Below are 27,524 nucleotides of genomic sequence, written 5' to 3' on the forward strand. Positions count from 1 at the left end.
TTTTTTTTATAGTTAGACACATTTAACTCTTAGAACTCTCAGGGCATACACAGCTAGCCGGGTTTTTGGTGGCTTCTGTTTTTGGCAAGGCGGTTCTCAGAGCTCGTTTTCTGTGCAGTAGCATGAGTGTGTCTCGAGTGCATTTTTATGCATTGTGATCTGAGATGAACTGCTGTGACCGGGGGTTTCGGGGGTGGGGGGAGCGGGGAGGCCTGCCGGGACCACGAATTGTGGGTACATGTTCACCCAGCCCCATCCCTGGCGATGCAGCACACACCTCACTGACAGGAGAGAAGCCTGGATGATTAGGTAAAGTCAGACCCCCCGCCCCCTCGAATTCAGGTTGTGAAAATTCCTGGGTACGTTTTCCTCAGGCCAGGTTTCATAATAACTGCACATGCTTCAGAATCCTGTCAGGGTACCTTCCCCCTTTGTGGTTTTTTTTTTTTTTTTTTTTTCTTTTTTTCTTTCTTTCCTTTTTGTGCTTTTGCTATTGCTTGGCATCTGTCATTCTTTTCTTTCATGCTCAGGAGAACTTCCAGTGGTGAACTCGTCAGTTGGCTCCAACTGCTGCACTTGTAGCTGCCAGTCAACGCTGCAGGCCATCCTCCAAGAGCTCAGGACCATGCGGAAGCTGATGCAGGCGCAGGCAGGTAGGAACAGCAGGCCTGCGGGGGAGCCCTCTGGGTTTTCCTGCATCCGTGACACCTTCAGTCAGGATGTTTCTTGTGTTTTTTGTTTGCATTGTTTTGTTGCTTTTTAAGGCTGTACCTGTGGCATATGGAAGTTCCCAGGCTAGGGGTCGAATCGGAGCTGCAGCTGCCAGCCTACACCACAGCCACAGCCACGTGGGATCTGAGCCACAGTCTGCGACCTACACCACAGCTCACGGCACCGCCAGATCCCTGACCGAGGTCAGGGATGGAACCCACATCCTCATGGCTACTAGCTGGATTCATTTCCTCTGCCCCACAATGTGCCCTGGTTACTTTCCGCTTCCCACCTTGCTGTCTTGCTGCGCCTTCTCGTGTATCTGTGTCCTGCGCTTTTTCTACAACCCATTCCCCCCAGCAAGTCTAACAAAATGTTTTATTGTGGATACTACTCAGTACTTCCGTCCATGCGTCCCGGGTACTTCACCCCTGACACGCAGTACTTTACAGATGTCAGCTAATTAAACTTTGAAACCTTTATACCCGAAGGTGGGCAGAGGCTGTCAGCTCATCTTCTTAATAAGGATCAACAAGGGGGTTCACATCAGGAATGGGGGTGAGAAGGACACCTGCTCCCTCCTGAGGAGCTCAGTTTGGGGTTTGTGTGCATCTCCACAACCCAAGTCCCCCCCTCAAGGCTCTGTGTGACAGTCGGGGAGCCACACACTTTGGGACACTCCCTTAGGAAGCATAGGCTCCACTGGTGAATATTCTAGAGCGTCAGCTGATAAGAATTGTGGGCCCTCAGGCTCCGCTCGTGGCTTTTCTCCCTAATATTCAGGGCAGAGAAGCTCAGAGACACCTCCTATTTCGTCTTTTTTATTTATGTGCCACTTTTGCCTCACTCCTGTTAGGCAAGTTGAAGAGCAGAAGAGCCGTGAGCTTGCAGCTTGGGGTCAGAGTCCCCGCTTCTCCTGTCTTAGCTCGTGTGACTTTGCTGAACCTCAGACGTGTCATCTGTACCTGGAGTATTAATATCTAACTCACAGAGTTGTTTTGGAAATAGGAGGAGAGGGTAAATGGAAATGAACTCAGTAAAGTAGGATCCAAGCCTCGGCTGTTTCGTCAGTGTTGTTGTCGAGAGCTGGAGCGCGGCATAGGGGTCTGGACGTCTGGGTCTCTGTTACAGTGGCTGTGTTCGCCAGTCTCCACAACTGAGGGGCAGAAAGAACTTTCTTGTCACAGGTACAGAAATTAATATGTCATTTTATTGAGCCTTCCCCCTCGTTAGGGAAAAACTCCTCCTTGAGCAGGCAAGTGGCACAGTCACACTTGACTGCGTCCTCTCTTTCTCTATAGAGGTTTTCAGAACGGTCAGCGTTCAGAAATCGTACTTGGTGCGGTTTAGTGAACTCTAGTAAAATTTTGATATTCGGTGATGTGGTCCGACGTAAAAAGTTTAACACATAAACCTATCAGTCACCCAAGATCACATGAAAGTAAAATGGGCGAAAGGCTTTCCGAAGAGCAGCATCTCATTCTGTGTGCTGGATTTGGTCTTATCCAAGGGGAGGAAAAAAAACCACACATTTTGGTCCAGCCAGTAAGCATTTAACTCACCTTGTACCACCAGGATAATCTGTGTTCTTATTAACCTGGCAAAGGTTAACCTCTCCTAAATAAGGAGCTCAGAACGAAAGGTTACTGCATTCTGTACAGATTCTTCCCTCAGAGGAAGAATTTGTTAGCACTTAAGAAACTATGCATATGAAACGGTAATGATTTATTTTGTTACCTAAGCTCCTTACAACTGAAATGGCAAACTACAAATTGCAACCATTTAAATCCTTGACTGAAGCCTTTTTAGAATCTATTAAGTAAATGCCACTATGTCCCCCTGTTTTCTTTTCTGAACCTTTGCAGATTAGGGCAGTAAACGACACCGAAGCTGTAGGAGAGCTGAAAGGATCAACCGAATAAATTACTTTCCTTTAATTTTCTTCAACTTAAGAAATTTGTATATTGAATGGGTAGATTTACTTAAGGTTTATTGCCTGTAAAATGTAGATTTAAATTCTATTTAGAAAGTTTCACCTTTACTTTAGGGAAGAAGGCAGGGAATAAGATCAAGCGATAAGACCTGGATGCAAAAGACTGTGGCTCTGTCCAGACTTGCAGCAGGAGGAGAAAACTCAGGCAGCCTGCATGTTCTTTAAAAACATTTTTGCTTTTCATTTTGAAAAGTGAGACTTGAGTCTGAGACCACTGATAATTTTTTTTTTTTCTTCTTTTTGCAGTGGCGATGTAGCCTCAGGTGAGAATTCAGAGAGAATGAAGTTTCAGTCTGACTCGAGTGTTAGAATCACCTGAGGAGCTTTTAAAAAATCTTGATGCCCAGGCATCACCCCTGGAAATTCCAATTCAAATTAGTCTGGGGTGAGGTGGAGGCACTGGCCTGTTTCTTTCTGTTTCTTTTTTTTCTTTTTCAAGCTCCAGGGTGATTCTAATAGCCGAGGTCAAGAACTGGTGAGCCTGACCACTTACGATGCAGGTGGTTAGAAACTTTCCAGTGCTCATTTGTAGTGCAAGTAGTTTGTTTCTAATACTTATTTATACATCTCTATCCAGTCTGGAGATGCACATATCAAGTTCAGTGTGTGAATATGCTTTTATTTGCAACCTGATAGGAAATGATCCGTATTATGTGCATTTAAACATCTTCAGTTTCTCATTTGGCTTATATGTAGAAGTGTATTTCTGTAAAGAGCAACTAGATCCTTTGATCATATGTAGTAAGCCCTGTCAGCACAAGAGGATTTAAGTAACGATGCCTATTTTCTTATTAAACTTTCCATCAGAGTATTTTGAAATGGTTAACAAACAATACTTCCCGAAGGGCACCTATGAAAACAGTAAATGCCACCCTTGGTTTCCTTAAGTACTTATTCCATATTAGCACTTAGTTCCCTTTTTTTTCTTTTTCTTTTTTCTTATTTTTGGCTTTTTAGGGCCACACCTGAGGCATATGGAGGTTCCCAGGCTAAGGGTCGAATTGGAGCTGTAGCCGCTGGCCTACGTCACAGCCACAGCAACACCAGATCCAAGCCTCATCTGCGACCTTGACCACAGCTCCTGGCAATGCTGGATCCTTAACCCACTGAGAGAGACCAGGGATCGAACCTGCGTCCTCATGGATGCTAGTCGGATTTGTTTCCACTGAACCACAACGGAATTCCTGTAATCGGCTTCTTAACCCATTGGGCCGCAGCACTCTGCTCTTGATCTTTGTTGGCTTTGGATTTCAGACTCTTTCTAGATCTTAGTGATTGGCTTTCCCTGTACAGAATTATGTTCTTCCTGTTTTTAGCTGCATCAAACCAGAGCAGCCTGGTCAGAATCCATTGGTATAGTGTGTGGAGGTAGCTATGTGGGACCATAGTGGGTTGTGAGGCAGGATTAAGAGAACCTGGAATTGATGGCAGGCTTGATCCGCGTGCTCACAGGCACATGCTCTTAGTCATTCCTGAATGATCCTTTTGATCCGCCTGGCCCAGATGATCTTGTTCCATCTTTGTCAACTTTGGTACCTGTAGGTTGCTGGATCCTAATCATTTCAACCTCAAATGACGACTGGAATGTTGCTGGGATTGGCTTGCCAGGAAGCATGGACATCTACCCCTCTGTTTAAGGTCCAGAGTTCTCAGTTGTATAAAAACCTCCTGTGAGGAGTTTTCCCATTGTGGCTCAGCAGGTTAAGAATCTGACTGGTATCCATGAGGATGTGGGTTCAATCCCTGGCCTCAATCAGTGTGTTAAGGATCTGGTGTGGCTGTGGCTGTGGCTGTGGCATAGGCTGGCAGCTGCAGCTCTCATTCGACCCCTAGCCTGGGAACTTCCACATGCCACAGGTGCGGCTGTAAAAAGAAAAAAAAAAAGAAAAGCCATGTGATGCCTAAGATCATGCTTCAGTGTTTTCTCATAGCTCATAATCCTTCCCTTCCATTGAACCCAGCGTGATGACCCACCCGCGTTTGGAGCAGCGTTTTCTCTACAGCACTAAGGCTGCACTCAGTCACCTTCAGGCGGAGCGTGAGCTTTAGCTCAGCGTGCCCTGTCCCTGCATGCACCCCTCTCAGCCTCAGTCCATGGGTCACAGAGAGACAGGTGGGGTGTTCTGCGCAGTTAGACACACGTGCCTGTACCATGTTTTTGTTTGTTGTTCACAGTTGGAACGCAAAACAGACAACAACCCCCCATTTCCCTTATCTGCTCCCAGCGAACTGCTGTCTCACGCAAGAGAAATAAAAAGAAAAAAGTGCCCCCAAAGCCTGTGGAACCTATCACTGTGAAACAGAAGCCCAGCATGTTAGAGGCAGAGAAGAAGACGGCGGGGGCCCCAGAGAATCCAGGGCTCCCCGCGGCCGAGCACACCTCCCCGGGGGAGAACCACATCCTCGGGTTCGGCATCGTGCTGGAGTCACCGGCCTCCGATGTAAGTTGATGTTTTCTGGCTGCTGATGCTAACGTCGCGTAACTTGCAGGAATTGTACAGTAAGAATACACTTTGCCCTTAACTAGTTCTGCCCAAGAAAACCAGAGCAACTTGCAGAATACAAGAGGCAAGAGGAAAGGAAAACAATTTCATGGCCCAGAATTTTCTCCTCTGAAAATCTTTTTTTTTTTTTTTGGTCTTTTTGCCTTTTCTAAGGGCAGCTCCCGAGGCATATGGAGGTACCCAGGCTAGGGGTCTAATCAGAGCTGTAGCCGGTGGCCTACACCAGAGCCACAGCCACGCAGGATCCGAGTCGTGTCTGTAATCAACACCACAGCTCACGGCAACGCCGGATCCTTAACCCACTGAGCAAGGCCAGGGACCAAACCCGCAACCTCATGATTCCTAGTTGGATTCGTTAACCACTGTGCCACGACGGGAACTCCTCCTCTGAAAATCTTAGGCTTTATTTACTTAAACGTGTTTCCACTCTTTTTTTTCTCTGAAAGAAGAGTGGTAAATATTCTGCTCACTAATTTCCTTAACATTTTTAATTTTGAAGTGGCCGTTTTCAATTTCCTCAGTGTCGAGAGCTAAAAGAACATAATTAAATTCTTTGTGTATGGGCATAAATGAACAGAACCCTACAGATAAGGTCACACCTTTCTAGAAACACAAACTAATAATAATAAAAAAAGGAGCAGCAGTGCTAATTCTGTTTTATATGTGCAAGTGACACTGTTAATTAGGCTGCAGTGCCATGCCATTTCTTCTGTGTAATGATAGGTTAACTCTGCAAAGGTTTTTCTACTTTAATACCATAGCTAGGAGGTCATCACAGCCCAAGGTGGTGGATGACATCTGAGACATCCATCTGACTTACATTTTATTGTCATGGAGCCATAAACTACCTTCTTCAGTTTTGTGCTATATTTGCAATGGTGTACCCTACTTAAAACATCTGGATCTAAGTACATGGATGCTGTGAACCCCAACTTGTTGGGAGAGTTCCTAAAATAAACAGGAATGAGTGATCTATTATTACCAGACAGCACAGGGTGAAAATCCCGCTGAGTACTCCCACAGGCCTGTATAGGATGGGAGTTTGGGCCTACCTCTTAAACTTTAAATAAGAAATAAATTACTATTTTAAAAAGTGTTCCCTTTCAAGTTGCAGAAAGATGTTTTGCTAGCATGGGCCTTTAATAGAGGGGAGCAACAAAAATAATCATCTTGTGACGCTGTCAGACTAGGAAATCATTCGAACTTTTATCCAGTCACTGTGTGAAGGAGTTTTTGTTTTGGGGGGGTTTTTTGTTTTTTTTCTTTTTAAGGCAGCGCCTGCAGCATATGAAAGTTCTCAGGCTAGGGGTTGAATCGGAGCTGCAGTTGCTGGCCTACACCACAGCCATGGCAACACCAGATCTGAGCAGCATCTGCAGCCTACGCTGCAACTCACAGCAATGCCAAATCCTTAACACCCTGAGCAAAGCCAGGGATCAAACCCTCATCCTCATGGATACTAGTTGTCTTCTTAATTCACTGAGCCACAGTGGGAACTCCTTTTGTTTGTTTTTATTTATGAACACATGCACAATTGTTAAGAAGTTCTTTTAGACTAAAAACTTAGTTTTAAAGGGAGTTCCCATTGTGGCACAGGGGGTTAAAAACCCAACATAGTATCAGTGAGGATGCAGGTTCAATCCCTGGCCTCGCTCAGTGGGTTAAGGATCCGGTGTTGCCGTAGCTGTGGCTGACAGCTGCAGCTCCAATTTGACCCCTAGCCTGGGAACTTCCGTATGCTGCAGGTGCAGCTGTAAAAAGAAAAAAAAAAAAAAAAAAACTTAGTTTTAAAAAGCCGTTAACAATGATAACATTCCACCCTGGACCAGGCAGCTCCTTTGCTCACAGCCTATTGTTATTGCAGCTTAGGCCCTGGTTTCAAAACCCACATCCATCACGCATTTGGAGGCAGAGGTAAATTATTCCACCACACAAGGTACATTCATTCTAAAGCAGTTTTCATAATACTTTCATTTTTTTTGAATTTTTTAGGCCTTCTTTTCTGATAGACATTAAGATATCAGAAGCGATCACTTGAGTTGTGAAAATCAGCTCCCGAATGGGTTGATCTAATGGGAATAACTGAACTTCTTCCTTTTTAAAATTTTTAAGCTCTAAACATACTTCAGAGATAAATTAAGAAAGATCTGATAAAGGCCTTATCTACATTAGTGAAATAGAATTTTTCTTATCTTTACCAATATCAGCATTATACTTTATATACCCCAGAAATAACTTGCTTGTTCTTCATGATGATTTTTGCTAACGAGAGCTATTAAATTTAATGAAACGCATTCAGAATTGTCCATGAACACTCAGGTGTTATCACTGAAAAACAACATGCTTCTAAAGAAAAGCAGAAACATATGTAGATAGTATCTTTACATTATCCAGCCGATAGGCCATTCGAGTCATCTATTCAACAGAAACAAACTGCTCTTAGAGAACCACCAGTGACTCCCATTGTTAGAAATTTTGTGCACGGATAGTCTTGCTGGCATTCATGAGGCTGGCCTGTGCAGTTCCAAGGTCGGGGAACTGGTACCCTTAGGTGATGGGACCATCAGTGCTAAGGCTTCTAAATTTAGGTGCCCTTCTAGTCTTGTCTTATTTCTTAGCCGTGAGCCTTTTAAACTTTGGTGGAAGCCCAGAGGAGAAAACAGAACATGTAATAATCCTGTAGGGATGACTCTATAAAGCAGATTGGAAAAATGTAATATAACTGGATTAGATATAAATAGGTGGGGATTGTGTATCTGAAGATGGGCTCTAAAAGCTACCCAGTGTGGGGAAGATGAAGGGCAAAGTTGTAGGCTTGGGCATGTGGTCCCCTGTTGCTAGAACAGCTGTGATATCAGGCCATACTGATAGCAGATGATGATATAAAAGCGGGATGGAGCCGGTTAGCGACAGCCCGAGTATGTCACGCCAAGGCCCTTGGCCTTTTTATCTTGTGGGCACTAGGGAGCCATTGCAAGTTTTACATAGAGGAGCAATCATACCCGTTCTTAGGATGGAATGCAGGACGGCATCATGGATGATTAATGGATGTAGAGAAGATACCAGAGGCAGAGAGACCAGGAGGAAGATAATTCCAGGCAGCCAGGCAAGAGGTTGGAGGGTCTGTCCACGAGCAGTGCGCTGGAGGGGACCGAGAGATGAGAGGCATCCGGGAGGTGCCCACACAGAGGACTCGGTGACTCAGGAGAAAATAAGCCCCACGTTTCTACCTTGGGAAACTAGGTTGGTCACTAGACGGTACAGGCTTCCTGAACGGAGACAGAGACTGCTAGAGCAGAAGCAGGCCTTCAGTTCTGGATGGGAAGTAAAAGTGAGTTGAGCGTCCTCAAGAGGTCCCTTAGACCTCTGGAGCACAGGAGAAAGATGAGAGCTGGAAGCAACGAAAAAAGGACACATAAAGCCTGCACTTTATTGCTTTTTCAGTGTAAAAAAAAATTAGTGCCATTTTTTTAAAGTTCATGATGTGCTATCCTTTTTATTATGCTCTGACTTTTAGAGTCACCCAAATACCAAGTTGCATAACTGCGCACAAGCTTGAACAGAAGGGGTGTAGGTCACTGCAGGTGGACCCCCATCTTCTGACCACAATGGCCATGCCCACTCCGTGCAGCCAAACAGTGAGCCCTGACCCACGTCCACCGCAGTGGCAGCACCCAGAGTGTTGTCAACACTGTGACCTCGAGTACACGGGAAGGTCCTGCCGCGGTGCCCGGCACATGAAAGGTACTCAGTAAAACGTCAAAACGTCTGCATTCGCATGAAGCACAAAATACAAAATAACCTTCCAAAACTTTGGGTCTGGGACTTGGCTTCAGTTAGAACCCTCTCCTCAGTTAAATCCCGTTTTCTTATTTGTTCCCTGTTACTCTCTCTGCACCCCCTGCAACCACCAATATAATTTCAACAGTCCTTTATAGAACTTTCTATACTGGTTTGTAATTATCTAGGTGATTTCTCCTTCTTTCTCCCTGATTTCTTAAGAGCAGAGACTAAATAAAAATAATAATGATAGTAGTGGTAGTATTTGTAGTACTAGCAGTAATAGCAGTAGTAGTATCCTTTGCCAAATAATTTTTAACTTTCACCCTTACTCTGGGAGGTATTACCATTGTCCTCCATGTATAGATGTGGAGACAGTGGCCTCAAGGGCTTCGGTAGCCTGCTCACGTCCACACAGCCGGCCGGGTGGAGCCGGCTCTCACGCCAGGGCTGAGTGTGCCCTTCTCCACGGAATGACAGGCACGGGCGCCAGCTTGAGCCCAGCTCTTGACATGACCACCGTTCAGGAACTGTTCATAAGGTCATTGTCACACAAAGGAGAACTGAAAGGTTAGACGTGGCTGGCTCTTTACCTGGATCCAGTTTCTGGGGGAGACCTGCATGACTAAGGGTGCAGCCTCGGAGGGTGGGGTGCCTGGGCTAGACGCTTAGCTGTGTGACCCCAGGCAAGTGCACTCACGCTCACGTCCCACGGTTTCTCTCTGTCAAATGGGGGTGATGGGAGTGCTGACCTCAGAGTGTGGGCCCACCCAGGAGTCAGTGAACCCCGCTATGAAAAGCGCTTAGAATAGCACTGGTACATTTTAAGCACTGGGTAAATACTGGTCCTTTTTTATTTTTATTTTTCGGGGGTCGGGGGGATGGAAACCTTTTATTTATTTTAATTTTTTTATTCAAGTGTAGTTGATTTAGAATGTTTTATCAATTTCTATACCATAGTGACCCAATCATCCATATATATACACACATTTTCTTCTCATATTGTCTTCTATCACGGTCTGTCCCAAGAGACCGGATCTAGTTCCCTGGCTGTACAGTAGGACCTCAATTGCTGATCCATTCTAAATGTAATAGTTTGCATCTACTAACCCCAAACTCCCCATTCATCCCACTCCTTCCCAATACCGGTCCTTTTTTAAACCTCAGCAGTCCTAAGTACCTTACAGGGACGAATATAAATATTTGTTGTGTAAAGTTGTATTACATATACAAGAACAAATGTACATGAGCTAATAATGTCTTTAAAGAGTGGCCGGAAGTATTTCTCTTTGGGAGCAGGATTACTGGACCCATTTATTTATTTAGTTAGTCTTTTTCTAGGGCCGCATCCAAGGCATATGGAGGTTCCCAGGCTAGGGGTCTAATCAGAGCTGAAGCCACAGGCCTACACCAGAGCCAGAGCAACGTACTGGACCCATTTAAATTAGCACAGTAAGAGAGTTCCTGTCGTGGCGCAGTGGAAATGAATCTGACTAGTATCCATGAGGATGCAGGTTCAATCCCTGGCCTTGCTCAGTGGGTTGAGGCTCTGGTGTTGCCCTGAGCTGCAGTGTAGCTCACAGACTAGGCTCGGATCTGGCATGGCTGTGGCTGTGGCGTAGGCCAGCAGCTACAGCTCTGATTCAGCCCCTAGCCTGGGAACCTCCATATGCTGAGGGTGCAGTCCGAAAAAGACAAAGATAAATAAATAAAAAATAAATTGGCCCATTAAATACAGTTGAAACCTGAATTACCCAGAAGCAAAGGCAGAAGCCCTAAACCAAAGTTTAGGTTTCAATACAAAATTTAATCCTTTCTTTAGGAGTTCCAGATACTCTACTAGTCTTTGGGTCTACTAGTCTACTAGTCGAGACCCAGTACGCTACTAGTACTCAGACAAAATGGTTGTGAATTTTTTTCAGTTACTCTTTTTTTGTACATAGTTGGATTTATTGATCGGTGTTTTTCAGGGCAGATATACATGGCTTAGGTTTGTTTCCTGATTGTTGCCTGTTGTTTGGCTTGTTCTTTGGCCTTGGTGAAACACTGAGATCAGTTCTTAAAAATATATTAAAATGCTTTTTAAAACATAGAAAATGTTTTTCTATTTGTTGTAGTCACTATGAATATTTTTCAGTAACCTTAGTTACACAAAAGTTATCAGAAGATAAAGCTATGGACACCCATCAACTTAAGATAATTTTGTTAATGTTTATGTCATTCTTAAAATAAATAATTTAAAATGCATTGGTGCTTTCAACATAAATAGCTTCTGAATTCAGAATCTGTTTTCTTAATTTCTTCTTAGCCTAGTAAATAAAGTAATCCACTGGGAACTGGTAAAGCATATCAATCAAACCAGAGACTTTTTTAATTTATTCAGTGACACACTGAAATTAAGGCAGTGTATGCTTGAGAGTTTAAGTTCTAGTGCAGACTGCCTGGCTTTAAATCTTTGCTTCGCCACTTGTTAGCTGGAGAATCTTAAACAAGTTACCTAATCTCTCTAAGCCCTAGTTTTTTCATCTACCAGTTGGGGATAGTCATAGTGACTGCTTCACAGGATGATGGGAATTAAATTAGAAAACCCACGTAATGTGTGTTAGCCTAGGGCCTGGAATAGAGTAGGTAGCAAATACGTGCATATTCTAGCACCATTTTCCAGGGCTACTGAAATGAATGAGATAGTCCTTGCCCTTCAGGGACCATATGAGGAAAACACATAAACTAATGACAGAAGCTCTGGCATAGGCTTGGGACCCTGGCGGAACAGGACTGGTCCTCTGCCTGGAGGTCAAGGACAGGCTCTCAGAGGTGGACATTTTCTTGGAGGAGCAGTTTCAGTGGAGTGACGATAGAAGAAGCTAGACTGCCGTGGTTAAAATCTTCTGTATTAAACATTCTGGCTCAAATATCTTTAGCATAAATCAAGCTGAAGTCCTCAGAGTCATTAATTTACCACCTGAGAAGGGAAGAAGCTGAAAACCTCTCTGAAAGGCTCGGCAATGTCTCATTATGCAAGCACACGAAGAAGTTTTCGAGGAGCCAAATTGCATTGTCTTTTCTAACATTGAATTCTTAGTTCCACCAAAATTTTGTCAAATAGAAATCGATAAATGATTGGCTCCTTAATGACTTCTTGGAATTATTATCCTATGCAACATTCAGTATATACTAGGCTAGAGATTTCCATGTACTTTATTTTTTTTTGGCCTCAACTGTGGCATGTGGAAGTTCCCATGCCAGGGATGGAACCCATGCCACAGCTGTGGCCGGCACCACAGCTGCAGCAATGCCAGATCCTTAACCCACTATGCCACCCATGTTCTACTTCTTTTTTTTTTTTTTTTTTTTTTTTGGTCTATTTATGGCCACACCCACAACACATGGAGGTTCCCAGGCTAGGGGTTGAATCGGAGCTGTAGTCACCGGCCTCCAACACAGCCACAGCCACTCCAGATCCGAGCCTCGTCTGCGACCTGCACCACAGCTCAGGACAACACCAGATCCTTAACCCACTGATCAAGGCCAGGGATCGAACCTGCATCCTCATGGATGCTAGTCAGATTCCTTTCACTGAGCCATGATGGGAACTCCCGTTCTTCTGGGCAGAACTCCTGCTTGAGCATCTCGTCCTTGCTCCAGAACATGTTTCTTGCACAGTGGGTCAGCCGTGCAGCCTCTGCCCCATTGAAACAGTGCTTCTCAGCTCTGCCTCACCCCAGGCCATGCTTTTGGAGCTGGGCCAGCTGGCCCCCAAGAGCAGGCCTGCCTCTCCATCCAGTGGGTTCTTGGGGGCAGCCAGCTCATTGGCCATGGCATTTGATAAATGGGAACTGTAATACTTGCTAAATCTACCTGGAATAGACTTGAATTATAGGAAAGAACTTCATTTTCTTCAAACAGAAACAGATCACATTTGTGAGCAAAATGAAGTAATTGTGAAGGGGGTCTGTGTTTTTGAAAATCTCATAAACTAAAAGCTCATCTTCCTAGAAATACATCTAGTAAACCACTAAAAAAAAAATACTAAATGGGAATAAAGGATCCTTGGATATAACAGTATTATGAACAGAAAGACTGAGTCCACAGCCTTTAAACATTCTCATCAATTTTGTTATATGTTTTCAGTCCAAACTCAGTCTTACTCGACAGAATTCTGTCTTTTCATCTGTAGTTTCCCCCAAGGTTTCAGTCTTGAGCCACTCTGAAACCTGACTAGGTATTCCGTCAAGTGTCCGAACTATTGTGTGTAATGAATGTGTAATTTGTAATTGAAAATCTGGGGCTAATGCCCAATGTGACTGTTCTGCACTTCTTCTTACTCTTTTAACCGATGACCACATGTAGCTTTTGACATGTCTTGCTGTAATTTGCTGTCAATAATACCTGACATGAAATAGCCAGTATCAGAAATGTTCCCTTATTTATCATGATCCCTAATTTATTATTTATTCATTATGATCTCCTTAAAATTGTTTCACGTATTTTTCTTTAGATTAGACAGGGGAGCGCATGCTATGCTCAGGGAGACTTGGGGGAACATCTTTTCATTTACCAGGTGTTCCATGATCCCCGCGCTAAATTACATCTTAACCCCAACTCCTAAGCAAGAGGAGGCCACAGAGGGAGAAACACAGAGAGAAACGAGATTGTTAATGTCCAGAGGCCTGGGTCCAGGAACATTTTCTAGAGTTCTCATGACAGTTTTTGCCTTCAGAACTTGACTGGGCGTAAGATGTAACACCAACAGATCAGGAAAATCCAGCATTTGGTACATTCCTGTGCCAAGTGGCTGAGGTACTGAAAATAGGCAAGATGCATGTGGAAATCCAAGTTTATAGTGGGAATTCAGACTCCTCACTCTTAAAACGATGACTCCAAGTGTAGTAAATCCTGCCCCATACTTCGGATGTCATCATTTAAAGATCATATTACTTCAGTAATCAATAGAATCTGTAAAGTACTGTGTTAGCTGCCTGTCCTCACTCAGGTATCAAATAGTAATTGTGTCAAAGGAAGTCTAGCTTTTCAAATGACATTTCATTTGGGGAGTTCCCGTCGTGGCGCAGTGGTTAACGAATCCGACTAGGAACCATGAGGTTGCGGGTTCAATCCCTGGCCTTGCTCAGTGGGTTAAGGATTCGGTGTTGCTGGGGGTTGTGGTGTGGGTTGCAGATGCGGCTTGGGTCTGGCATTGGTGTGGCTGTGGTGTAGATCAGCAGCTGCAGCTCTGATTCGACCCCTAGCCTGGGAAGCTCCATATGCCGCGAGTGCGGCCCTAAAAAGACAAACAAGCAACAGCAACGGCATCTCTCTCCTAAATCCTCCTCCAAGGACCTGACAAAATGCTGTCCCGGCCACCCCCTCCACCCAGGCCCTGTCCCCCTCTCCAGCCAGATGCTGCCTAATGGTCTGTACCCGCCTTGTGGCATTTCTCTTTGTCCAGTCTGGGTGAGAGGGGTTTATGCAGGTGTCCTGTCTAATGAGCCTGACCTTAACTCCTTCTACACGGAGGGTGTGCAGGAAACACTGGTGGGCTGAGTCAGAGCAGTGTTCTCTCGGTTGGCCATCTGCTCCCGGAGTTAGCACGGGTCCCTCACACCCGCTTCCTTTATGTAGGGACACAAGACCTCGAAATCAATACTAGTCATTGTGAATGAATCCATACATAGTGTTTTGTTTATTCTGAGAAAAATCTATCGGGTACTAGCTGGGCGTTTGGCACTCTGAATGCCGAAGAGCACACATTCTGATGAGAACTGCAAACTCCCAGCTACGTAAATGCAGTGTGGAAAGTGCCAGCAACATGGCTCATAGAAAGTACTCTGAGTGTGTGAAGAAGAGAGCGGCTAGTTCTACCTGGTGGCTAGTGGAGGTCAGTCTCTCTCAAGCCGGGTCCAGGTTCTACAAGACCAGTCAGAGGGGAAAGCCGGGGGAGTCTTAGAGGTCAGGCGAACGAGTTTTAAACACCTGTTTGGTGGCATCAGAATCCAGGCATGAGGTGAGCTGGGGTCTTTCACTTTCTACTCGTGCAAATTTAAGAGCTTCTGTGCCCCCCTGACTCCTAAAAGAGCTGAGTTGCTGTTTCTAGAAAGTAGACTGGAATTCTCTTTTTTTTTTTTTTTTTTTTTTTTGGCTTTCACATGGTATAGGAGCACTTAGCAATAATCTGTGGTCAATTCATTTAGCATAAAAGGTCTAGATGCAGCCATAGGGTATGCAAAATAAAATTCTGGTTGTGAATAAAACTTCACCTTAGATTTTGATGATAGAACATTCTTAGTCCTAACATTTCTACATGGAGTCGTTCAACAAACATGCATTGAGTGCCCAAGTGTACAGCTTCTGTCCCAGGAGTTGGGGGCACACCCCCACAGCTCCCATCAGCCTCCTCTACAGACCAGCTGTGAGGGGCAAAAGGCAGGAAACCATCTGACAGCAGTGTGGATGCACTTTTTATAGTGATATTTACCAAGCATTTTGACACCAGAAGTCGCGGGGCAAAGTAAAGCAGAGAAGGGAGATGACCTTCTGAATGGTCCTGTCGAGAATTCCATTTGGGAGTTGCTGGGTCCAGAATCTTCCCCCATGTGATCTGACAAATTTAAGCCCTTCCCTGAGCTCTTTGCTCATCACAGGACCCTATGGACATAGCCAGGCATTTTGAGGAGCAACAGAATAAACAAAAATATTAATTCCTATTCTCCAGGAGAAAAACTAAACCCAGATCCTCACATTTCCGGTACAGTCTAGAAAATCTAAAGTAGTACCAGGTTTGCAAATTTTAAATACGATATCTGAGAGTAAGCTTTCATAAAACATCTTAAACGAGGTTTCTTTTTTTTCTAATGAAAAGTGTAACAACTGCATTTTTTTCACCTCCAAGTTATTGCAGTTACCATGTTATGATCCACAGCGAATGACTTCATAGTTTAGGTTATGGCCCATGCACTTTACTTAACAAGAATTTCTTGAGTGCCTATTGTGTGCCAGGCCCTAGAGATACAAAGTCTGGGTTCCCAGCACCAGGAAGGGCTGCCGTCTAGTAAATAATTATAATACAGTGTAATAAACACAGTCCTGTAAGTATGTCAGATAAGCAGCAGTGCCGGCGCCTCGTTGCCTCCTTGGGGAAGAAGGCGTTATAGGAGGGAGCTTCGAAAAGGAAATGGTGTGAGCTGGGTTGAAAGCTGGAGAGGGGGCTGTCAAATCCATGGTGCGCCATAGCGAAATGTACCACCAGTGCCTGAGCTTCTCCGGTAGGGAGTCCAAGCTGAAAGCAGCCGCCCCGTGTTCTGATCCAGTGTCCCAGCCAGGAAAGCCCAGTGCCTGGTATATGGGCCTTCCTCTGGTGCTCTGGGGTGGAGCTCCAGATTTGCCTCCCAAACGCAGGGGTCAGGGCTGAATTTAAACTGCCCGGGCACCTGCTCAGCATTTTTATTTTCTGTATTAGTTGACATAAGTTTCATTGAAGAAAAAACTCCACTTCCACAGCTAAAACCACTGGCACAGTACAAAAAGCCTGGTTCACATCCCAACCCCAGGCTCACCTGGTAGCCCCAGGTTCATGTCCTTGAGCAAATGAGGTCAAATTATTTAACGTAGGAGAAAGCTATCTATAAATTAAGACTGAGAATGCTTTTTCTTTTGCTTTTTTTTTTTGCTTTTTAGGGCCTCACCTGAGGCACATGAATCTTCCCAGGCTAGGGGTCCAATCAGAGCTACAGCTGCCAGCCTACACCACAGCCACAGCAACACTAGATCCGAACTGTGTCTGTGACCTACACCGCAGCTCACGGCAACACCCGATCCTTAACCCACTGAGCGAGGCCAGGGATCGAACCCATGTCCTTATGGTTCCTAGTCGGATTCCTTTCCGCTGAGCCAGGACGGGAACTCCCAAGAATGCTTTTTCAACGTACTTCTCTCCACTGCTTTTCTTAATATTGGAATTAGAGCATCTTGTTTGGTGAATTATAAGTAGTCAGTGGTTCTGTAAACTGCACACACGGGCCCTCAGAGCCGGGGCTGAGGGGTTTGCAGGCTATGTGGACGTGGCCATAGCTAGTGATGTTTTTCTGTGGCTCATATGCCTTAAATCGGTTGCTTCAAATCTTGCTTTTAATGATGTATTTATGTTCTTTTGGTAGCCAGAAGTGCAACTTGCTGAAGGCTTCGATGTGTTCATGCCTAAATCTCAGCTGGACTCTATACTGTCAAACTACACTCGCTCAGGAAGCCTTCTGTTTAGAAAATTGGTGTGTGCATTTTTTGATGACAAGACTTTGGCTAACTCCTTACCCAATGGGAAGAGGAAAAGAGGACTCAATGACAACCGGAAAGGACTAGACCAAAATATTGTGGGTGCAATCAAAGGTTGGTCTGCATCATTTCATTTTATGGGGTCTTTGTTAAGCTTTGCCTTCCTTCCATAAAGATGTAGCTGAAGCTGTAGTACACGAGCCAGCGGCGAAATGAACTTGCTGTTGGCTGTTGCCCACTGGCGTGGCTTTTGGGTATGAGCTCCACCCCAAGTACCACTAGCGTTTGCTGTTTCCAGGTGATGGGAATTCGTTAAAAATCATATTTTAAGAGCCAGTGTGATCTGCTGCAGAACCAGAAGGAAGTTTTTTCCTTGATTAACTTTGGAAATGAAGGTATTGTTTTTCCTCTCAGTAATTTCTAACAACGTCATCAAAATAGCATTTATACTTCGGTGTTTAGTTGTTCAGTAAGAATAACGCCATGATGCTTTTTTGAAAATAAAGTGAAACCGTTCTCTCCGAAGTTCAGAAGTGGCTTTACCAGGTCACTGCCACTGATGACATTTTAAATGGAAGTGAACCCACTGTGACGCCAAACCCCACGCTGGTCTTGTGACATTGGAGTCATGCTAGTCAGATGACCAGAGACGACCACGGGTCTCTCCCTTAACAGCTGGGAACATGTGTCTCAATCCCACCGCATCGGGTTAGCCTCACAGGTGCACATACAAGCAGGTCTTCATTTACGTCCGCTTCCACATCCTAGATGTATTTTTTAATTTAATTTTTTCTCTTATTTCTTAATGTTAAAGTGTCATTATTTAGGACTCTGATACATGCAATTTTAGGTCACAGAAGTATTTAGATGTAATTTTCAGGAAGACTGTGAGTGAACTCTCAAATATAAACACAACTGCCAGGAACATGAAATTGGGAGGGGGCCTTAGAGGCGCTAAAATCACTGACCAGGATGTTCCCCGCTGCCCCGTTGCTGTGTCGTCCGGCTGTTGAATGGGCGACGACCCACAGAGAGCAACCCCCCCCACCGCCCCGGCCCCAGCTGGCCCTGCCACCCACCATCGTGCAGAATGAGGAAATGAGTCTAATGGCACTTTGAGGATACTTGGAAACCCGCAATTAACTTTTCAAAATAATGCGATTTTTAAATGGAGTTAGCGAGTTCCAAGCAGCCTTTGTTCATGGCCAGAAGGACTTCGGCCCTCAATTAACAGAGAATTTCTCATTCTCCAACCCACTTTTTTTCACATAAAGTGACAGCTGAGTTGCATTAAATAAGAAAAGCTGCGGAGATATCCCAATCTGTGCCATTTCTGAAAAGAATGATTCAGCCTGAAGCGACACTAAACCCAAGATTACAGAGTTTGAAGAATAGTCAGTGATGTAACTAGGACTTGCTGAAGTGAAGAAAGGTCCCGTTTGGATTTAATAGGGCTGGGCTTCTGGAAGCATGAAGGTCAAAGCCGGTGGTGCTTTTCATGCTGAAGCTTTTAAACACGCTGTCACGTAGCCAGGAACTGTCTTGATTTTTCTCTTTTCCAGGGCAGTTTATTAAGAATACGAGGGTGTTTAGAAATTAGGGAATCGTAAATGGCCATGTTCCGTTTTAATGATGGTAGAAGAGTTACCCTAATCACAGATGATAATGAATAATAATAATCATTATCAGTAGACTGATATGGGTTTTCTTCTACCATTTTCAGCTGAGGCCAGACATCCCCCAGTAGTTTGAAAAAATACATTACCAACGCAAGTAGAGAATATGCCTTCGTCTTCTTCACATCCCTCCTCTTCAGCAGGAAATAAAAGTGGCAATGAGGCTTCTGCTCTAATGCGTAGTAAAGCAGATCATTCAAATCAAAAAACTTAAATTTTCTAAACGCTTCTTGTATTGTTGAATGAAAGCTGGCATTAGAAATACTTTTAGCACAACAAAAAAGCTTGAGACCAGACAGAAGTCCATTTATAAGGCACCAACAACCTAAGTCAGGAGAGGTTGGATATTTACTTATTTGCAGTGTTGATTCATAGAAATATTCTTATTTTGATTTTTTTCCTGATTGCAAAAATAATACATGCCCGTAAAAACTCCAAACCATAAAAAAGCACGGAAAGCCGAAAGGCCTCCATCCTCCCCCTCCAGTTACGGAGGACATTCCTACATCTTCCAAAGTATGAAGTATTCATTCAACAAGTATGAATTCAAAAAGTATTAATTCAGGAGTTCCCGTCGTGGCGCAGTGGTTAACGAATCCGACTAGGAACCATGAGGTTGCGGGTTCGATCCCTGCCCTTGCTCAGTGGGTTAACGATCTGGCGTTGCCGTGAGCTGTGGTGTAGGTTGCAGATGCAGCTCGGATCCCGTGTTGCTGTGGCTCTGGCGTAGGCCGGTGGCTACAGCTCCGATTCGACCCCGGGCCTGGGAACCTCCATATGCCGCGGGAGCGGCCCAAGAAATAGCAACAACAACAACAACAACAAAAAAAAGACAAAAGACAAAAAAAAAAAAAAAAAGTATTAATTCAGGGAGTTCCCTTTGTAGTGCAGGGGAAAGGAATCCGACTAGTATGCTCGAGGATGCGGGTTCGAACCCTGGCCTCACTCCGTGGGTCGGGGATCCAGCATTGCTGTGAGCGATGGTGTAGGTCACAGATGCCGCTCAGATCCTGTGTGGCTGTGGTGTAGGCTGGCAGCTGTAGCTCTGATTCAACCCCTAGCCTGGAAACTTCCATATGCCTTGGGTGTGGCCCTAAAAAGCAAAAAAAAAAAAAAAGTATGAATGTGCTATCAGGTTTGTCTCTCTTAAGAGAATATTCTCCTCCTTCGGATTAGCCACAGTTTTCACCTGATTTATTCTGACAATGTCTTACAAGCACCTTGAGGACAAGCTTTGTCTTATGCCCGTGGCACTTCACTGCGAGCTCTGCACACAGCCCCGTTTCCATAAATGCAGGTTGGGTGAGTGAATGGATGTAGGTTTTTATTTTTCATCCCGCCTTTACCCTTAATTTATTGGCATAATGGGCCTGGTACTAAACATCCATGCACAGGCCTTCCCACACCTAATTTGGAACAACTGACATCAAAACATTGCTATAAATTTCTACCAGTTAATAAACTACCAATGAAAGCAGAAAAACAGAAACCGAAATTGAATATAAATTGGAATAAAACTCTCCTAATCCCCTAGTATTTTTTTCCTCTGCCGACCATCTTTTCACTCGCTAAAAGTTTATTAACCCACATGCTACAATATAAAGTGTTTTTTGCAAGTAGCTATTAATTGGAGGTCTTTCTTTTTTAACCAGAGAAAAATCACATAAAATTTAATAACGTGTATACATGGGAGAGACCCAGGAAATCTGAGCAACCCCAAATCGAAGGCCTTATAGAATAATCATACCCAGTGTTTCTTGCCATTCTTAGAGTTGGAGAAATTTATTTCCTTAACCAAGGCTTTCGAGTCTGAGCAGTCTGGCAAAGTGATAGAATGGTTTCTTTCTACATAACAGTGGCAAGGCTACTCATGTCACCACGGCTGTCTGCCACATACATTGAAAAGAGTTAGAGAATATTAAATATTCAGTCTTTCTTCCCTGTCCTTTATGGAGGAGTGCACCAATACTGTATTAATCCGAAAAGTCCTACAGCCCCGGAATATACGTGATGGGTCGGTTTTACAAAATCTTCAAAGTAAAATCAACAAGGGGGGGCTGGATTTTGTTTCAGACAAAGTGATGAGGTGGTCAAGACAAGAGTGGGGAAAAAAAGATGAAGGAAAACCTGCAAAACGCTTGTAACTGGGAACAGGAACGGACCGAAAAGCAGAGTTTATCGTGGGGTGCTGAACGTCGCTCTGTGTAGTGATAATTAATATTTCCCGTGGCGTAGTATCTTGAAAATAAAATATAAGCCTCTTGTGAGAGAACATGTTTTCCACTTGGTTTCATCTGTCTTATGGCAGCTAGCACTCCTTGGTAATTCATTAAAAATTCTTCACCTATAGGTGTGACCCCAGGTGTTGAGGACGAAAGGATCCTTAAGTAGAGCCATTCACCTGAGCACTCTGAATTTAACTCCGGAAAGAAACAGCTGAGGATCTTAAGTGGAGTCTCAGGTTTTGGTCCTGAGCATAGTTTAGTATCTTGGCTTTAGGTTGGATTTGATGCAGCGTGGAGCTCAGGACGCATGTGCTCCTGCTGAAGACTACCTAGTTCCTGATGCCCTGTGCCAGGAGAGCGAGCACGGCGTCCTAGGGAGTTATTGGATATTGACGCCACTGACACATTCCTGAACACTCTTCAGAAAGTATAGCTGCAGGAAAGCCATTTTTCGAACCTGGGTTATGATTTTGTATTCAGCTTCAGAGCGATTAGGTGAGAAGGTTTTATTCCCATCTAACTACACTAGATTCTAGGATCCACTTGCATTGCAAGGAAATGGCCTCTGCTTGTCAAGTGCAAGAACCACTCCACTGCCCCAGCTCACTCCATGCAACCCACGCTGTAGCACAAACTACGGCTGCTCCCCGGAGCATCAGGGCCAATGACCTGCCACCTGCAGAGACAGCCCACTGGGATCAGAGCATCCCCCCCACCCTCACCCCTGGGCGGGAGTGAGGATTCTCCCGACACCCAGCTGTGCTTCTGACACTTCACATGACCTCACCTCTCAGGGGCTCTGCTGAACAGACCACCAGAACCTCTCCTTTTATTCCAGCAACTCTAGAGACATGTAGGCTCTCTCTACTTTCCACTGAAGAATCCCTTTATTTCTCATTTTTATTGTATATCATGCCTCGTTTCCTTGGGCATGTTCCCCAAGAGTGAATGGCTGTTTTCTCTTTGCTCTCAAACAGACTTTAATATGTTTGGGGGTGGAATCTACACCTGATTTCTTAGGTATTTCTTGATGGTAACCTCTTGGTGCTTTGAGAACCCCGTGTAAGAACAAGCCTGAAACATCAGCTTGGACTCAGATACCCCTATGATGTTGATGGTTTTAATTCCATTTGAGGGAGAGGAAACTGAGCCTTTGAGAAATTAAGTAAACTTAAACAGCTAGTGATGGGGAGAGAGCCAGGATTTAACCCCTGGCCTCTCTGACTCCAAAGCTCTTCTTTCCTTCTCTGAGGACTATTTGAAAAGATAAGTATCCTGACTTTAAATTTCTATCTTAAAATCGAGCATTTTGGATTCTTCATAAGGGCCACTGGGAAGGTGGCCATACCAATGATTTAAAATGAAATGACCAGTCAGTGGTTGTATTATGTTCGGAATGAATTTCTGGGTAAAGCTGGGGTGTCCTTCAGTTTATGTATTAGCTTCAAGGGCAGGTCTTCTTTCGAAGACAGAGAGGATCAGTCCCTCACGGGAGGGAGGGGAGTAGAAGCGTGACCCCTTCTCTAGGGAAACAGGCATTTACGACATGTTTCTGTGAATAGAACCGTGAAGCACGCAAGTCTCACTGCGTGTGAGTGGTCGTCCAGCATTGTGTGTAAATTCAATTCTAGTTGAAGTGTTTGGCCAGTGGAACCAGTTGATGAATGGTTTCATTCAGGAATCCTTTTGGGAAATGAATTATCATTTGTTAACTTGTCTGTTCATATTTTCACGTGTCAGCTTAAAACAGGATAGAACTGCATAATCTACAACAAAATCGTGTGTAACCACTGTATAATGACATCAGATTGATCGCTTGACTCTCAGCCCTGTTTGTGGTTGGTGTTGTCTGCATTCCCCGCCTTCGCGTGAGGCCCGGTGACAGGTGGGTGATGTTGAACCTCGGGGCGGTTCCGTTCGCAGAGCCCCACCTGTCCATCCCCTTCCGTGGCTGCCCAGTGTGCATCACGGTTACCTGAGGGGTTGGTTCAAAGCTCACATTTCTGGCCCCCATCCTCAGAGACTGAGTCAGTCGGTGCAGGGGAGTCCCAGAAATCTGAATTTTGAATGGACAACTGCGGGGGATAGACACAGACAGTCTCCGGATCACCCTTGGAAGAGCAGTGCCAGCCCGGCTCCGATTCCAGCCTCTGGCTCTGCCAAGTCACAATCTGCTTGAGCTGCACCTGACGGGCTCCCACACAAGTTCACCTCCTCTCTGTTCTAAGAGCCACTCTCGGGAAATCCCTGTTGGCACTGCAGCAGCTCGGGCCAGTGCTGTGGGGCGGGTTCAAGCCCTGGCCTGGGAACTTCCGTGTGCTGCAGGTGCGCCCGCACCCCCTCCACGCAAAGAGCACCTCTTTTCTGAAGGCTGCCCTCATCTTTCCTGGAGCAAATGAGAAGAGAGCGGGTGTCAGCTGCTCTCATCCTTTAGCTCTCTGGGGCTTAACCCGATTTTTTTTCCTGTCATGTTACATGACGTGCCGGCAGTGCTTCCCTGGACTCGAGTGATTGACTGCACAGGTTACCAGAGTGGAAGAAGGGAGGGGCCGGGCTTCAGCCCGACTCTGGCTGTGGATCACTGACCACACGTGTAGTTTTCCGTGAGGCCTCATCACCACAGCGAAAAATGTCACCTCGTTCTTGGCAGGCATTCGGCCAGCCTCCTCCATGGCTCAAAGCCCCTCTCCAGCCAGCTTCCTCACCAAGTAGCGTGGTACAGACAACGTGGTCTTGGCTGCCTTTCCGGTACCGGATAAGTCATGAGAACACAAGCTGTCCGCAGCGTTGTCGCTGACCTCACACTTCACAATCAGCAGCAGGCATGAAAGCTCTATGCCAAAGATGAATGGGGCACGGCCCTGACCAAAGGACTATGCAGAGGAAATGTCAAGTGCCCGTCAATGACAGAGGCTGGAAACTCCTGTCAGCAAAGGACTTACGGAACAGGTGACCTCTGAACTAGACCTTGAAGGATGAGCAGAATAAGTTTGGTGAAACGTCAATGAGGGCATCAGGTGTTCCCCGGTGGCCTAGTGATTAAGGATCCGGTGTTGTCACTGCTGGGGCATGGGTTGGATCCCTGGACCGAGCATGAGCGCAAACAAACAAAAAAAAAAAGGCATTGGGTGAAAGCCTTTGGCCTCAACAGCTGTTTAAAGTCTGTTCTAAGTGTTGGGCCTTGAGTCCTCACCAACCCGTTCACCTTAAGGTGTTTAACCTCATGAATTAAATGCCAATGAGATGGACCCAAGCATAGTTTACCCCCCAGGGGTTTTCAGCCAGAGATGTGCTTCTTAAAGCTGCATTTGAAAGCTGCCTCGGCTCCATCCCAGACTTGATGAACCAGAATCCTAGGGGTTGGTGGCCAGAGTGAGTCGTAGGACTGTCCCCACTTTGTCAGTGGTCTTCCTAAGCTCAGAAAAGGAACCTCACCTTCCTTGAAATTATAGCTCCACCTATTTGCTGCATCAGGAGCAAAAGGAAACTTGGAGAAATTTATGAAGAAGGCGCTTGTGGCTTTTATTGATCTTTCTTCAGCCCATCACAGGAGCCCAATGTGGATTAACTTGCAAGGATTTGCTCCAACTCCCAGTTCCTGAATTCTTAGCCAACCTGCATTTTAGCACCGATGCCAAGAGTTGACATAAACAGCCTCCTGTCAAAAGAGATGAGTTTGTCACCCAGACAGGGCCACTCCAGCACCACTCTGCCTCTTGCAATGTTATGGACACCCTTCCCGTTGTGGACGATGTCGGTTTGTGTATTTATGGTGTCAGTTTTCCGGCAGATGCAAGTAGCATGTCCTCAGGACGCGGCCCCGTCCTCATTTGCAGCATGGCACCACGTGGGCTGGCCACGGCCCTCAACACGGAAATCAGTGTGCTCTCCACAGCCCGTCTCCCTTTTTCTTTAAATCCCTGAATTGTGTGGCTGATCTAAAAACCTCCCTGGCGTCTTTGGGTAATGCCAAATCTCTCCTGTGTTCTCTCCCAGGCAGAATCGTCTAAGAAGTCCCAAATTGGTCAAATCACATTCCTTGTAGCTTTTCTCCTAGACCTGTAGTTGATGCTAGTGATCTGGCAATTGTGGGGTTTTGAATTTTTTTTAATTTCTTTTATTACAGTATAGTTGATTTACAGTGTTGTATCGATTTCTGCTATACAGCAGGGTGACCCAGTCATACATATATATGTGCGTTCTGGCAGTCGTTCTAACTCCTGTCCATGAACAGTTACTGTCTCATTCAAGGTATGCAGCAGAAACCTGGGAGATTGGGGAACTGGCATTTGCTTAGCTCTCTGCCTTATAGGTGCGTGTGCAACTGGGCCTAGGATATCTGCTGTCCCTGTGGTACTAGGGACTGATGGTCAGCCCTCAGAAACTCAGGATCTGTGTCAGCTTCCATTAAGTAAATGCCTCAGTATCCATAGACTTTTACTTAAAATTGAACTGAAAGCTGTCACCGATGGTGGCTGCCTTCAAGACATCTTTGTGTAAGAGCGAGCATGGATGCATCTGTCCCATTAAACACTCCCTTAGCAGACAGAGATGCTGCCTCTTGGAATTAGTCAGGCTTTCTCACTGACTGCTCCCTACAGTCAAGTCTTCTGCCATGGTGACTGTGTTTCCAGGTTCTTTCTTGCATTTGGTTCTTGATTAGATTTTGGTACCTCTCCACCGTCAGCTGCTGGTATTTCTCAGCATCCCCTCATCAGCCCCATCCCTCTGAGCACAGGGGAAACCCAGTATCCGTTATGTTCCGTACTTGCCTTTCCACACCTCTTCATTACCACCTGTGCCATTCTGGGCCAGCTCAGCCACCTGCAGCTAAGAGTGGGCAGATCCTAATTAGAAATGCAGGCAGAAGCCAGCAGCAAGTGAGAGTGGACAGGAGGGAGAGTTGACGCTCAGGGGCCTGGCCTCGCCTCTTTCTGGAGTCGGGTGGTATCGCTGGAAAGGTGGCACAAGGCTTCTAGCACTAGGCACCCTTGCACACACCTTATCTGTGACAGAGACATCAGTGATCTCCTACTTTTCAAGTGTGAAAGCTCACAGTCACTGTCAGTGCTTTTTTTCCTCTGCCGCAAATCCCACTTAACCAACCCAGCCCGGCGATCCTTTGCATCCTTCCTCTCCCCTCACTGGTCCTCAGCCTCTCTGACCCTATCCGGGTCCAGCTCCAGGAAAGTCCTGCAGAAAAACTCTTTGAACCTCCTCCCTGCCCCTCCTTTCTTCTTCTGGGTCTTACTATATACTGACAGCCACTGGTCCAGTGAGTTCCTGACATTTTCCCTACCTCCTCCTTGCACACGAAATCAAGGGCCAACACTGGCCTCTTCCAGCCACCCCATAACTTGACCCTCTCCTTGCAGCCCTGCTCCCCAGGACTCCTACCCAGCGAACCAGCCCAGCGCGGGCACTCTTCCTCAGGCATCGCATACTCATGTTGGACTTGGAGTTATGCTGTGTTCCCCGGGGCTGCAGTGCTCTTCTCTCTTTGTAGACAAATCTAATTGGTTCTTCTTGGTCCAGCGCAAGTCTTACCCCCTCTGCCATGAGACTTTCTCCTGATGTCTGAGCCGCCACTGATTTCCGGCAGCACACTTTATCTGTGTATAGCTTAGCAATTTTCCTTAACCCCTGGCTTTGCTACACAGGGTTTCTGTGGAGGATGACTCTATCATCTGTTGTCCAGACTAGGACACTTTTGAGAAAGGAAAGAGTGCTGTTCATCACCAGGACGACAGACATTTTGAACTGTCCTGGGAAAATGAAGATACATAGTCAGCCTACTTGTGTTTGGGTATCTTGTCTTCCCAGCAAGGTTGGCAGCTCCTCTTGGGCAAATCTTACATGGGAAATATTTGCTTTGCATATTCCTTGGCACATGAAACAATGATGCTCACATAATTAAAGGTCAGTAAATGCAGGGAGGAAGGAAAGCGGGGTGGAGGGAGTCCGGCGGTCACCTTTTTAAGAAAAAGTGACTTTTTAAGAAAAGAGTGGCTTCTTAAAAATTGAAACACAACTCCACCACGTCGGACATGTGCAGGGCATGGATAACAGGATACACACACAGCTTCTCCGTGACAAGATGGAAGAGGGCAGCTGGAATTCGAGAAGGCAGAATATGAGTGTGAAGATTGGAAGAAACAACAGCCACAGAAAACCCAAGGGGTGCAGAGCCATCAAGGATGGTATAAATCCTGCCAATCAAAACCATCGAGGGCATCCTGAGTACAAAGCCCAGTGGGTATTCCATGAGGGCTCTACAAGCACTGGTTATCCTTAAATACCAAAGCAGCCTCCACAATTCACAACCCAGAGAGTTTGCCTCACTTTGATTCACGCCGGAAGAGTAATCATC

At 45.5% G+C, this 27,524-nt stretch overlaps 1 protein-coding gene across 33 annotated transcripts in view; it reads left to right on the top strand.

The window, feature by feature from the left end:
- Nucleotides 1–27,524, top strand: part of BEND7 (BEN domain containing 7) — an 86,792-nt gene that overhangs the window by 30,781 nt on the left and 28,487 nt on the right. For 19 of the 33 annotated variants that reach the window (XM_084980245.1, XM_021064856.2, XM_021064850.2 and 16 more), the window contains 3 exons: nucleotides 531–653; nucleotides 4,880–5,145; nucleotides 17,142–17,367. In XM_084980245.1, the coding sequence (XP_084836371.1) occupies nucleotides 531–653; nucleotides 4,880–5,145; nucleotides 17,142–17,367 (615 nt within the window). Of the gene's footprint in view, nucleotides 1–530; nucleotides 654–4,879; nucleotides 5,146–17,141; nucleotides 19,139–27,524 lie in introns of those variants that run through there. The other 14 variants (XR_014817964.1, XR_014817962.1, XR_014817965.1 and 11 more) reach the window with 3 other exon arrangements.

This window comes from Sus scrofa, chromosome 10 (genome assembly GCF_054392235.1).
Source record: "Sus scrofa isolate SSC_HxYL_T2T_F1_AM1 chromosome 10, Sscrofa_HxYL_maternal_Yorkshire_Landrace_v2.0, whole genome shotgun sequence".
Classification (NCBI taxonomy): Eukaryota; Metazoa; Chordata; class Mammalia; order Artiodactyla; family Suidae; genus Sus; species Sus scrofa.